At 46.0% G+C, this 14,219-nt stretch overlaps 1 protein-coding gene across 12 annotated transcripts in view; it reads right to left on the bottom strand.

Annotated features, from left to right (window-relative positions):
• Positions 1-14,219, bottom strand: part of HERC1 (HECT and RLD domain containing E3 ubiquitin protein ligase family member 1) — a 1,155,039-nt gene that overhangs the window by 20,613 nt on the left and 1,120,207 nt on the right. For all 12 annotated transcript variants that reach the window (XM_069222059.1, XM_069222062.1, XM_069222061.1 and 9 more), the window contains exon 76: positions 5,981-6,133. In XM_069222059.1, the coding sequence (XP_069078160.1) occupies positions 5,981-6,133 (153 nt within the window). The remainder of the gene's footprint in view (positions 1-5,980; positions 6,134-14,219) is intronic.

Genomic DNA, 14,219 nt, shown 5'->3' with positions numbered 1-14,219 from the left:
TTGAATGGCACTGTCTTGGAGTTCGACAGGAGGATGGGTTCACCGTTGTTAGTGATGTAGGGTGTGTTATCGGGGGAACTGGTTCTGATGTGGGGATCGAGGCCAGAGATAGTCCAGATCCTGGGACGGATCCAGAAGGCCCAGCAGACGTTGGGGCACCTCTCGGCTCCAGGGAGCCTGAAAGCACGTCAGAGGGAGTCAACGGGCCAAAGATGGAGTGCATTGGTTATCTGCCCACAAGTTCGGCAGGTGTCTCTTTGGCTCCAGGGAAGTTGGGAAGGTGCAGAGGAGTGAGGGACTGGGGTCGAGAAGCACCAGGGAGCAGGACTGTAAATGATGTGGGAACCTTTTTAGGCTGCACAGCTAGGGGCTTTCCTGTTCATAGACTGCCATTGGTTGCATAGACCGACAGTCGCCGCGGGCTCTGTAGTTGTCGGACCCAGGCACCAAAGACAGGCCAACTGGGATCAGACATCTGCCAATGACATTCCCCACATAGTTTAAAAACTCTAACAGGTTTGTTTGAGGACATGTCCCTAGCACACTGTAAGCAGGTTGCTCAAAAACTGCATACTGAAAGGGTCGATAAAGGTGGTAAATAAATTACCTAAGTACTGTTGTCGCAGAAAGAAAGGAACTGGGGTCACTGCTTCAGGGTGGTGCCTATATAGGAACCGCATGTGTCACGTGCAGTGTGGACGTCATAGATGCAGAGCTGTCAGTGCCATCTACCAGCATGCAGAGGTACTTCTCAATTTTTTCCAGATCCAGGATAACGCCTGGGTAATATTCTAAGGTGAGAAATCTGTGGTTAGAGGTCTCTATCAGAAACTGTCTTTCCCATCGCAATTATTTTCTGAAGGCTCAGTCTAACCATAGATTCCCCACCTTAGAATACTCTGCAGGCACCAGACTGGATCCAGGACCTCTGCTAGGAGGTGCTGTGCTGTTCAGTGTAGGCACCATACTGCCCCAGATGTGACGGAGCACTCCTACATGTAAGCGCCACCCTGTGCATTGACACCAGTCCTTTTCTTTCTGCACCTTCACAAATCCAAAGCCCACTTTGTCGGTCTTCAGCTGTGCCATTTGTTCGCACCAACTGGGGTCCGCAGTAAAACTTCCTCCTTCTATGGGCCCAGCAGTGGGGATGCCTTAGTCAACATCCTAACATGAATCTGACCTGATGCAGACTGTTCTCACTACCCATCGAGAGCTCACTCTCATGATGGATGCATGTATTCTGGGCTGCTGGGCATCAGACTGGCTTGGTGGAGGCAGGATAAGAAGCATAGAGCTAGCTATGTTGTTGGTGGCACTGTCCTCTGTCATCACCACGTCCCATGGAGCTATGAAAGAGCTCAATGAGCTGGTTCTCAGGACGAGGACGCTGCCACCACACAAATATGTACTACTGATGGGAATATGTAGCCATGGAAAGGAAGTCCAGGGTTCTGGCTGCAGCATGACTATCTTTGAACTGCTCCAAAACAGAATCCACCTTGTCACCATACAGCCTGGATTCATCAAAAGGCATATCCATGAAAGATGTCTGCACATCCCAGGAGAAACCTGTGGAGTGCATCCGGGCATGATGACAACTCATTACACCACTGAACATAGCACAGCCTACACAGTCTGCCCAGCCTGCATCTGACCACAGTCTCTTCGCCATGAACTGTTTTTGCAAGGTATTTTAAAACTCCTGAGGGAGAGTGGGTAACATCTCACTTGGTACATCCTAGAGGGTATAAGAGTATCTGCTGAACAAGATCCCAGTGTCATGCTGTGGAGAACACCCACTTCCCAAATGCATCATTGTGCTCTGATTCTCTATCAGACGGGGCAGCAGAGAAGGCATTCAGGTTTACTTTGCTGGCTGAAGTCTTCACTTCAAAACTCTGTGGTGTTGTAAGCTGAATCAAAGATGAATAGATAACATGGAGCAGACCTCCGGGGCATAGCAGTGTGACTTGTTGGTGATGCGGAGCAATATTCTGTTTACGCTACATTTAGAGCTTCTGTTAGTGTCTCAGTGAAATGTAGCAAAGTATCTGAAGGAGAAAGGCCAGGTTGCAAATTTTACGTAAACAGATTAGCCTTAGCTTCCACAGTTGGCAATTGTCATTTCAGCAAATCTGCTGCCAAAAGTAATACAACAGCAGGGGATGGAGGATAACGGGGGAGTCCAGTTTTGTCTCTATCAAGCCCACTGGCAATTTATGAGTCTAAATACGGTCCATAATCAGCATGGTGAGGTGGCAACAATCTGTTTGCCTTCTCATTAGTAAGGGTGGGTGGTAAACTCTGCTTTGCAGCAAATTTTGCTGAGTTTTGCCAAACCTCTGCCAACTACCACGTGGCGGAGCTTACCAGCCACCCCTAAATTTAACATGAAATCACGAGGTAAAAATGGTGGGTAGTATAGAACTCCTGAGAACTAAAGTTTGCATTCTACTTTTTCACAGCAAGTGATCAGCATGTGACCATGAGGAAATTAAAAGAACAATGCCTTAAACTACCATGGTTGAATGCTTGCCCAAAATAGGCCCATAGGAGTCAGACTCAGGACACATCGCGGTTAAATTATCAATCCGGTAAGATGATGCCTTTTGGCACAGCTATAGAATCATTTTATTATTATCTATAAAAGATCAGACAATGTGTTTCCATTATTTGAGCAACTTTTGCTAATTCATTTTCAACTCGAGTATCTTCTTCATGATAGTCGGTAACTTACAAGCTTTATCTCTGCTAAACTTAAGGGGATACTATTCCGCGCTGTGATTAAGAGGGTGTGATATGCACTTGCATGTTCATTGCAAATGATGCTGACTCAGAGAAATTTGAAAATATAATATTCCTCTTAGGAATGGCACACTGGATGCACTGGGATTACTTCAATTACATTTTGGAAAAATGTGATATGGAGTTTGGTACAGAGGGCACGAGGTATGCATGGGTGGATGAACGCAGTAACAGAAAACAGCTTAGGGACTGTGCTACGTTTCAGCAATCCTCCGCCGGGAAGCACACTCTTCTCAGACTTTCTTTCTCCATGTTGCGATATTACTCCTCATTTTATTATTGTTGCTGTAAGTAATGAGTCTGACAAAGCATGGCACAGCAATCAGCAGCTTATTCACACGTATGTGTGCTGTCGTAAAATGTGTTTGTTGGGTGCTTTGAAAGGACCACCTTTGCTATGAGGTGCAATTATAATTCAGAAAAATAATCAGCCCTGTTAAGGGCAATTCTGAGACGCTCCCTGATAATACTCGATTGTTTTTTATGACTGGCATCAGCAACTTCAAATAAAGTATGTGACATCAGGCCTGATTATTTTTCTGATTTCTGTAAAACAAATTAAACATTGAAAACAAGTACATTGCTAGATTTTGGCATAAATTATTAAGGATAATGCTATCGAAAGAAGTCCAAGTTCATCTTTCATAAGGCTACTGACTTGCAAAACACTAGTTGGTTGAAATAAACGATGGAGAAATTAATAGCGTAAGAATAAGATTCAAAATTATTTGATATCTGGATTTTTACTGCAGGAGTTTGAACTTATGCCCTGCGGAGCACTGCACATCTTAGGGGTGAGTGGTTAACTCACCAAGCCAGCCTTCTGTTACATGTACTAAGAGTTGATTTATTTGATTAATTATCAGCAAGAGTGCCCTATCCTTTTAAAGTGTAGAATGATTGCCCCAGTTTTTAATGTATTTCGTTGTATTTACTTTGTACATCAAGTAAGTACAGTTGGAAAGTTGTTAGGGAGTGCTGGTGAGGGAGGGGATAGAGATATGAGCTATGGCGGATGGAACACTTGTACCAACAGTGAAGTGTTGAGCGTTAAATTACCATGTATACATATATTTTGCATTCCTTTGCATGTAGAGTACTTAGCTTATTTGGTACCAGCACATTTGTCCTGCTTTATTTATATATACTATATTCCTTTTCATTGTGTGAATGCTTTGCTGATGTCTTTTGCGGTAGTCAAGACATTTTCTTATTTCCACTTTACGTAACCCTGATACAAAATAATACTATAAATGCCACATGTTTCCAATCCAGAAGAAAAGAAAGAGAAACACATGACTTGCCAGGGTGTGTGCATTTTTTTCAGAAATATATTTGGTGTCATGTATGTGTGAACATTCTGAAGTCGTGCCTGTCTGTCTGCTGCAGGTCGCGAGATTAAAAAAAACGGCAATTTTTCACTTTATTTACTATAATTAGGCAACTGCCTGGTGCAGTCAGCGTATGCTGGCTTTCTTTCCCCCAAAAATGAAGCCTTTTACTGGGGTAGCATTCTGCGAGACGAGAAGCGTGCGCCCACGGCAAGATCGGGTGCTCTTGGTACTAGGTGCAGGCCAATCCAAACAGCTGTCGCTATTTTGTCAGAAGCTATGCAAACATTGAACTTGCTTATTAAGGACTGTCACACTTTCTTCAACTGATCTTGTTTTCAGGAAGTTTTCACTTTTAACTTCTTCGGACACCAGGCACATTGTGAAGTGAGAGCAGCTCTGAGTGGGCGGAACTCTGCAGAATTTCATGGAGATAAAACTCTGCAACTTACTCATCAGTGTTGTTGTGAGAAACATTCTGCAAGACTTGACCTCTCAGTCTGAGACAAAAAAGGCTGCAATGCATCAAAGATATTGTTGCCAAGGGAGAGGCACTGATACACAGCCCTCCAACACCATTGGCTGTGCCTTAGTATTCTCGTAAAGAGATACTGGTTGATTGGTAGCTCCAGACCCAATATATGCATACGATTCAGATCCGGAAACAACAGTAGGGCAACTCAATCGTCCACCAGGAGACTAGGTATTCATACAAATCTAACAGAAAATGCCTCCTAATGATTCATTAAACAAGATTAAACATGTTCTTTAAGGTTTTTTGGGGTATTCATGATATCCAGTCACTATTTGCATTAGACAATCCAAACAAGCTTCCATTAACTTTTGATGAGGTATACCCAATTATAAACAGCAGATGTCTGATTTGTTTAATCTTTAAATAGCATAAAAAGGGGTCATGTAAAAGATACATAACTGCTGACCCAACAGACCCCACATATCCACTTGAAGTACAAAGAGTATTGACTATAGTCAGCCAGAAAATCCACTCAAGAGATCCAAAAAGGTAATTTTAATCCATATTCCTTTTTTCTTGATAGAATATCCAGTTTGGTCTGTTGTAGAAGTGTTGTAGTGGATTCTGATGTTGCTGTTTCAAACTCTGTTGCCTGCATAAAGTACAAGAGGCCACAGTGTTCAGAATACGACAATGATACAAACAGGTAGCCTTATTATGAACTCAATATGAAAAAACACATCAAATACAACTCCACTTGAGACCACCTTCCCCTTGAGTTAATAGTAGATTAACTCAAGTGGAAGACTATCTGACAAAGTTTTGCTTCTGTTTCAAATGAATAGGAGATATTTGACTCATGTACCTATTTTTGAGGTACACTGTTCGATGTGTTTGCTTAGATTGAGCCTGTAACAAGGATACCTCTCTTGTACTTTATGCTGGCAACAAATACCTACTAATTTTGCCAGTGCTTGTTTTGCTATGACAAGAACTCTGGAAATCAGCTAAAGCAGTCTGTATCCATACCAAAAAGGTCCACATGGTGGATAGGCAGTCAATCTGACAGCCTGGGTCTTTCACCATACTTGTGGTGCAGTACCGTATCCGTTAAACTCCTAATCCGTCCCTTAGTCTATTTGGATCCTTGTAGCATGTGTAAGCATGTGTTAGCTGTAAACGTTTTCTAGATACCATTCTTCACACTGGGTCTAACTATTCTGTACTAAGCTCCAAAGACCAAAATTGGGGAGTGGGTAAGTAATGGAGTTGGTGATAGCAAGTAAATTATAATGTCATTCTATATGAAGAAAAGTATAGACACTTATTCGAGATGATAATGTTAAGATAAAAGTATGTGTCTCACCTGACGATCAATTTCATGAAGTCTGTATTCAATTGCTCTTTCCACATACTCTTTTCTGTTGGAAAAGGTGAGAGGAATACTGTTGCCACCAGGGATTATGGGAACCATTTTAGCATCAGCACTTTGGCCAACAAACGAATCAAGAGGAATCATCTGAAACAAAAAAGTGAACATGAATTACAAAATGGAAACAAACACTAAACTATTTATAAAAACTGCATGAGAAAGAAAGAGCAAGTTATTTATGTCAGGTGTTATTCTCTTAAATGAATATACATCTTCCTGAAGACTCCTACCCTTAAGCCCTTTCCAGTTCTCAGGCTGCATCCAAAAGATTTTAAACAATTCTCCATCACCAGAGCCACCATAGAAGCGCCAAAGGTGGGTGTGTACGTATTGATTAATGCTATGTTTTGAAGTTTTTTTTTTTACTTCCCTGTGACCATTCCATGTTCAATGTTCTGGAAGCGGTAGGGTGGCGCTGGAGGTTGCAGTTAAATTCTTTACGGAGAGAGAGACTATTAGTTACATAGTCACAATAAACAAGTATGTGTTATGGTATCATCGTCATCCACGAACAGCAGAACTGACTCCCCGTTCATGGAGGGCCAGGCCTGGCAGAGTTTTATGCTGACACTGTCGTCAGATCGTGGGCATAGCTGGCTACACAGCCCCCAGTGAAGGTGCTCAACTAAGGAATGACTTTTAGCAATGGGGACTGACTGCTAAACATCATATTGGTGATGTCCACATCATACCTCCCACAAAGGCCTACCTACACGCTGACACATACAGCGCAATTGTTCAACAATTTGGCGTGACACAACAATGTGGAGAAAGAGACAGGAACATTTTCAATTGATGGGGTTTATATGCACCCTACAGAGTGCAGAGACAGTCCTGTGCATGTTCAAGCGAACAAAGGTGATAACGCACACCAAGTATCTTTACGGGACAATGTTAGTAATTTTTTGTTATCACTGCTGTTCCTCATTTTGACAAAAGTGTGTAGAGTTTCGGTGATCTGCACACCATAAACTAGTAATTACCACTACCCGTTCTGGTAACCTGTGGTGAGCTCTCATAGTGTCCTGGAGTTTATGCTCTGAACAAAGGCAAGATAAAATTGTTCTGTAAACACAATTCTTTATGTCATGGAGGGAGTGTTATCCTTCTAAGTGTTCCTGCAGTCACCAGGACAACCACCAAAAGAATGGGAGAAGCAGAAAGGAAGATTTGGAGCCTTGTTTCAGGCTGTGGGAGGAGACGTTTTTACAGATAAATGCAAATTGGCTTTACTTTGGTTTATGTGCAGGAGGTAGAGAAATATTAAAGAATCTTCTGCTATCTAGGGTTGCTGGTATTCCTTTCTCGAGGGTGCCTCGCCTGACAGATCGGGATGGACTGTTCCTATGAGGAGCAGGGTCAGTAATAATTGGTATAAGGTGGGACTCGTCTATAGCAAGGCAGTGGGCAAAGAATGATGGGGTGGTGTCCTACCTATAGCAATTTTCAATAGTTTCCCCTTCGATATCCCCCATCATCTTTTTCTAATCATATGTTTATTGCCATTTTGATAATAACAAACATATAGCAAACAGGATCATATGTTCTGCAGAGTTGTCTATGCAACAGGAAATGGACAGACATAACAGAGATGAAGCATGGCAGTCGCATAATCATAGAACATTGTCACTCAAAAATCATCCCATGTAAATCCATATTCATATATTCTAACGGTAAATTACCAATGTACATGTGCGGGTCCTCCCTGAGACATGTCTGTCAGTCTACACTATGCAGGTGTAAAAGAGTGTTTCACCCCAAGTGGCCTACAAGACCCTGGGTCAGGAGGGAGGGAAGGGGGGAAACTTGGGAGGTAACAAATAAAAATAAAACAGTTTCAGAGTGTATGTTGGTAGCAAGCATCAGGTTTCTTAGAGGAGGTGCAGGTAAATGAGCATCAGCCTTCTAAAAGCTCCAGGACATGTAGGAGCAATCTCTTCACATCCGGGGTGGGGGCTCAACATGGGCCCCCACCCCGCGAGCAGGAGATGGTTTTACTCCGGAGGTGATCGCTTCGCCTTAGTGTGTACTCGCTCCCACCCCAGCTCCCGGGTGTCCGCCCGGCCTCCGTCACTTAGTCCAAGCTGCTCAAGGAGCTCAGACCCTGCTTCGCCTGCCCAGCACAGGCCCCGTTGCAGACTTCCATGCCATTTCAACTTGTTTCCTGAACAATATAAGGACTAAGTCAAGGAGCCTAGCACCTGCCTTTGGGGCTTGGGCCTGGGGGAACCATTTTAGGAGGCAAGTCTCAATTGTGAACGGAAGTTGGCAACCAAGCGTGAGGACTACTGCCTTCCAGAACAACTGCAATGTGGGGCATTACCAAGGCTTATGGTAGAAGTCCGCATTTGGGTGGTTACATCTGGGACACCCATGTGGCTCCACAGCCCTTTGTCTCCACCATCCATGCATACAACACATTGAGCTTAATGTAAAGGCTTATATAAAGGCTTATCACTGAGGTTAGTTTGAAACCTGCAATTTTTCTTGACCAAAATGGCCCTGGGGAAATTTGATAATTCTGAGACCAGATCTCACACCAGTGCCAACCTCGTTGTTGGGGCCGGAACAATGGATGATGACTTCAGCATTGGTGGTGTAGGATGGGGTGGGTGGTGTTTGAGGACACGAGATGAGATGTGTGCTCGATTGCTTGCCTGTGGAGGCTGATATATAGCATGCAAAGCTTGAGTGAAAGCTGCAACTTGGGGGAGGGGTCAAAAACTCTGGAAGGCAGTTATACCATTCTGTAAGCAGAGCAGAACTGGGCTCTGGGACTATATCCTACAGAATTGCAACAGCTTTCTAAGACAACAGAGGAATGGTGGCAGGGGACGTGGCTAGCAGGGCCAAGATGGCGCACGCTCTCTAAAGAAGCTCCGTGCACCTACTCTGTTAGCCAATAAAAATCCTAACCAAATTAGTCACACACTGCCTTAACCTACCCCAGCATCCTCCTGCTGCTGTCCTCTACCAGCGGATTTGTTTTCACCATGCTCATTATGCTCCTGGGGCTGGTGTTGCGGCGAGGGCCCAGCTGAGGCCAGCGGCCGCGTGGTGAAGAACTGACAGCGACTACCTTATCAGCGTTGCCCGGAGGTGCAGCAGAGTGCTGATCAACGGACTTGGCTGTTTCCTGCCTACCTGGTGACATGCCTGTGGAGACATTTACTTTGGAGGCCACCAGGAGTGCCAGTTCTGATAAGGATCACTGATTGCCTCGGATCAGGCGCCAGGGCTTCTTCCTCTGGAGGGCAAGAGTACTGCGTCAGAGGGATACATGGGCCGACCAGCTGCCAACTGTTAGAGACACCCGATCAGGTGAGCCAGGGTGCTACGGTGTCCCTGCCCTTCTGTCTTCCTTCCTCCCCTGGGTGATGTGACTGCAGGGGGCCCAGAGGTTATACCAGGCCTAGGCTCAGCCACAGGATGTGAGGTGGACCACTTCACCTTATGCACCTGGTCCTGGGGCTACCATTACCAACCCTCAGCATTCTCAGTTGGAGAACAACAGTGGCAAGGGTCTGAACGCTGCCTCTGGGCTGCACCACACTGCAGCCCTGGCCAGAGCTGCGCCCGTGAGTGGGGCACAGGGGTCAGATCAGACCTACGCCTTCACCGCTAGCTGAGAACACGATCTCTTGCAGGATATTGCTGTTGGGCATGCTGCGAGCCCTAGAAACTATCTGCCTTTGACCCTAGTGTTTGGGGCGTTGGGACTGGGGGCCAGTTTGGGCCTAGTTTTTGCCGCCACCTGCAGTTTTTCGGGGACCGCATGCAGCCATCCTGGCGATATGAACTGCGCCAGCCCCCTGAGCCTTCTCTGCTTGCTGTTGTTACATTTGATGACCAGCTGAATTGCAAACCCTAGCTGCCCAAGAGACCGATTGCACCCGCCTTCCAACCTTGACCCTTGCACACTTTAGCTTGCCTTCTGGATGCTGTCATAACCCAATAAGCCGTGCCTGACTTCTTTCCTCAAACAAGTTCACCTTACTCCCCTTCACTGACGAGCTAATTTCTCTCGGAGCTCCATACATGCAACCCTCCCTGACACCAGGCCCGATTCCTTCCTCTGGGCCGTTACTAAAAGCAGAGTACCCTAGACACTCCTGCCTGCATTCATTGTCAGAACCTACTGGGTTGCTTCCAATCAGTGCTGCTTAATGACATTCTCCTCCCTAACCTACACAGCACTGAAGATGCCTCCCTGCTTAAATATTTGACTTGGCCTCTTCGAGATGTCACTCACTCACTCAATGTCTTGGTACTACTGCCCAGAGCTGGGACTTGGACTGGTCTCTCTTGTTATAGACATCGACTATGATGTCATGCCAATTACAGAATAACTGTTTACATACTGGTGCGTGTCATGTGCCCTGCTTACCCTGAACTAGTCCAGTGCAGGAATAGGTGGACCTACTGGATTGGGCGATTTCCAGACATACTCACCAAAAATCGGATGCCAACGCGCTGCTACTCTGGGCACACTATCGCACCCGTTGTTGGCCCCTGCTGTGTCTACTAAGGACGTTTCACTGTCAGAACGTCCTTCCTGCTCCACCTTATTGGAAGACAAATTAGACACTGTACTGGCAGCTAATGAACACACTCGGACATCCTTAGAGGCCAAGATTCACAATGTAGCTGTAGGTCCTACGTTGCTGCATGTGGACCACCGCAAGCTCATTGACAGGGTCGGCTTGGTGGAACAGACCCTTACAGACCTACAGCCGAAATCCCATCGCATGGACACCTACATATAGCCACTACTGGAACGTGTCAGAGTACTGGAAAGGAGAGCTGAAGACGCAGAGGGGAGATCTAGGAGGAATAATATCCGTATTGTGGGCCTTGCGGAGGAGGCGGAGGGTCGAGATGTGGAGCAATATGTGTAACAGTGACTATGGGACCTGCTTCCCCCACATACATTCTCCATTGAGCGAGCACACTGTACTCCTGCAAGGAAATCCCACCCGGGTCCAGTCTGCCCCCAATGGTACATGACAGAGATTCAATCCTGCCAGAGGCCAGAAAACTTGCTGATTCTAAAGTGGATAACAGACACATTACCTTTTTTTCTGATCATACCATCACAGTCCAGAGGCAACAAAGTTCCTGCCTGGTGGTGAGGCGTCACCTACACAAACTGGACTTGAAGTATTTGCTTCTTTTCCCGGCATGCCTTGGAGTGGTAGTCAATGGAACCACGCACTTCTACGATTCATCTGACAATGCTTGGTGCTGGTTGGAAACCTATGGCCCTCATGCTACCAAAACTTCACAGTTCAACACACCTCAACGAACAGGACTTAGGCCAGTGGTCATCGCTCTGGGCTGGACCAGTCCACAGCCCCTCAATTAGCCCCTGACTTAAAACAGATCTTCACATAAAGACGCAGAGCGCTACAACATGCTGCTGCGCTCACAGAGGGAGGCAGACTCTCAAACCCTGAAGAAGACTTGCTCAGTTATTCCAGCAATTAAAGCTCTACTGCAACCTGGCGCTCTTGTGTAGACTCAGGTCCCTCCCCCCAGATGTGACTCCACAAATAGCAGATAATAACATTTGACCTACTACTTGCCATGTCCAAACATCTGTTATCCCGCACATTGTAATATATGGCCTATGCATGGCCAACCTTCATCTTTTTCACCCCACAGGCGACTCTTGGATTGTCCCCTTATGGCGACATGCTTTGTTGTTTTTCGACTCATTGATGGGATTGGTTCAGATGGCTCTCATCGTGCATGCTAATTATGCTGTGCTAGTACTCCCTATAGCTTCTACTCTGGGGAAAAGTTTTTCTTGTGTTTCTGCTTCCCTCCCCCCCCTCGAATAGGGATTTTTATTATTTCCTTAATGCCAGTTACTGATTGGTTTGGGTAGGCGTGGCATCCATACCCCACACGCAGCTATGTCATCTACTCTTACCTTAGACGCCATTCTATTAATATATACCACTACTACAGGAGTCTCATTAAACATGCCAAGAGGCAGTTAAATTACAGTGGCACTGGTGTGGGCAAATCTTCGCCACTGATTTCTAATCATATACTTGTGGAACACTATTATGGGTTAAGCCAGGGACACCGTTCATGCCAGATGAGGTAGTCTCGGACCCAGAGGGCAGATATGTCCTTGTGAAGGGCAGTCTGGATGGCCATCATGTCCTGGTAGGTAGCATGTCTACTCCCAACACTAATCAAGTGACTTTCTTGCATTCACTCTCTGGGGTTCTATAACACTGGAATGGAGCCCTGTGGCTGCTCGGAGGTGATTTACACTACTTTAGATCAATCGTTCTCTCCGCTGCCCCGCACAACCGCCTACTCCATTGCTCAGGCACTTGATAGCTGGCTACAGAACTGGGGACTAACTAACATTTGGCGCAGTTGCAACACGACTGCTAAAGTATACTTCTTTAACTCTGCACCTCACTCCTCACACGTTGGGATCAACAGGCTTTTAGGAGCAATGGGACGCACCCCCTGTGTCACCCACATTGACTATCTGGGTCGCACCCATTCTGACCATAACCCCCAATATCTGCAGTTGGTTTGGGGTGCAGGCACCCCCCACTCCTCTTGTTGTGCCTTCAGCCAGCTGCACTGGGGGACCCACACTTTTGTTCCTCTGTTGCTACACTTATAGAGGGTTGTTAGATTTCAATGCAGACACTACTGCAGCAAGATCCACTGAGTAGAATGCGTTTAAGGTGACCATGCTGGGGCGCTGTCTGGGGCTGCACTGGAACATACGCCAACAACTAGATACTGACATTTTGCACATTGAGCATCAGCTCCTACGCTTACAAACTACAGCTGTGGCTGACCCGACTGGTAGCCTTAGTTTGGCAGAGGCACAACGCAAACACATGGCTCTATTAGAACACTTAAGATGTCATAACTAAGCCGCCCACTCAGCTAAAAAACATGATACGGCTGGGGAACTATCCACTTAGGATGAGGCAGGAATCCAGTCGGTAGGTGATCTCTACAGAGATGGGAGGCTACTGACTTATGAGTCACTGATGGACGAGAAGGGCCTCCCTTCTGGCGAATTTCTCCTGCATGCATCCCTAATTGGGACACTGGGACAAAAATGGGGGGATGTAACCTGCGAACCCCTGATGCACCTAACTATACAGTGCCGCCGTATTTTAGGTCAGGGTAGACATTCAGTGCGCTGGCTGGCTGGATCTTTGCGTACACATCCAGTGCCAACATCTGCAACCCTTCGCAGACGGTGGGAGGCAGACCTCAACTGCCCCTGCACAGATATGGAATGGTCCTCCCTGTTAGAGGGTCCTATTCACAAGCACCACAATGCCCATTTCATTTTTGATTCCGCTATATATTGTGCACAGGGCCTACCTCACTCCTGCTAACATAAATAGATATTTTCACTGCACAGATGCTGCCTGCCCCCACTGTGGATTGGTAAACGTGGATATCATACATATGCTCTGGGCTTGCTATCGCTTACAGGGCTATTGGCAGTGGTGGCTGGAAACCATTAAGAATGGTGGGGCACAATACTTGCATTCTAGGGAGCGAGACAGACTCACTTAGAATTGGAGGTTTTGGAGGGGTAATTTGCTCACACTCGCTTGCAGCCAGTCTCATTCTCTCACTTATTCTCACTCGATCTTTGCCATTTACTCTCATTTGCACTTGCAGTCACTTTTACTTACACTGACTCAGTTCCACTGATTCAAGCAGTCTCACTCTGACCCACTCAGTCTCACTCATTCTCAGTTACTGAGTCAATCCCTCTCATTCTAAGTTATTCTGACTCTATCTCACTCTGACTCAAAGTCTTACTCATTCCCGCCCAGTCTCCTATTCTCACAGTGTGTCCCTGTGTCTCCCCATGACTCACTCGTTCTTCCTGATTCACTCAGTCACACTAATTCCAATTCACTTAATGTCGCTGTGACTCATATTCAATCAGTCCCACTCATTCTCTCTCACTTTGACTTGCACAATGTCACGCTGAATCACCCAGTTTACCTTTGACTCACTCATTTCTACTCAGTCTCATTCATTCTCAACCAGTTTCCATGAGTCCCCCTTAACTCAATTGTCCTCCCTGATTCAGTCAGTCATACTCAATCTGATTCAATCTCACTGTAACTCACTCATATGCAATCAGTCTCACTCATTCACA

This window comes from Pleurodeles waltl, chromosome 3_1 (assembly GCF_031143425.1).
Source record: "Pleurodeles waltl isolate 20211129_DDA chromosome 3_1, aPleWal1.hap1.20221129, whole genome shotgun sequence".
In the NCBI taxonomy this organism is placed as follows: Eukaryota; Metazoa; Chordata; class Amphibia; order Caudata; family Salamandridae; genus Pleurodeles; species Pleurodeles waltl.
The sequence above is the reverse complement of the archived record's forward strand: the minus strand, read 5'-3'. Positions and strand labels throughout refer to the sequence as shown.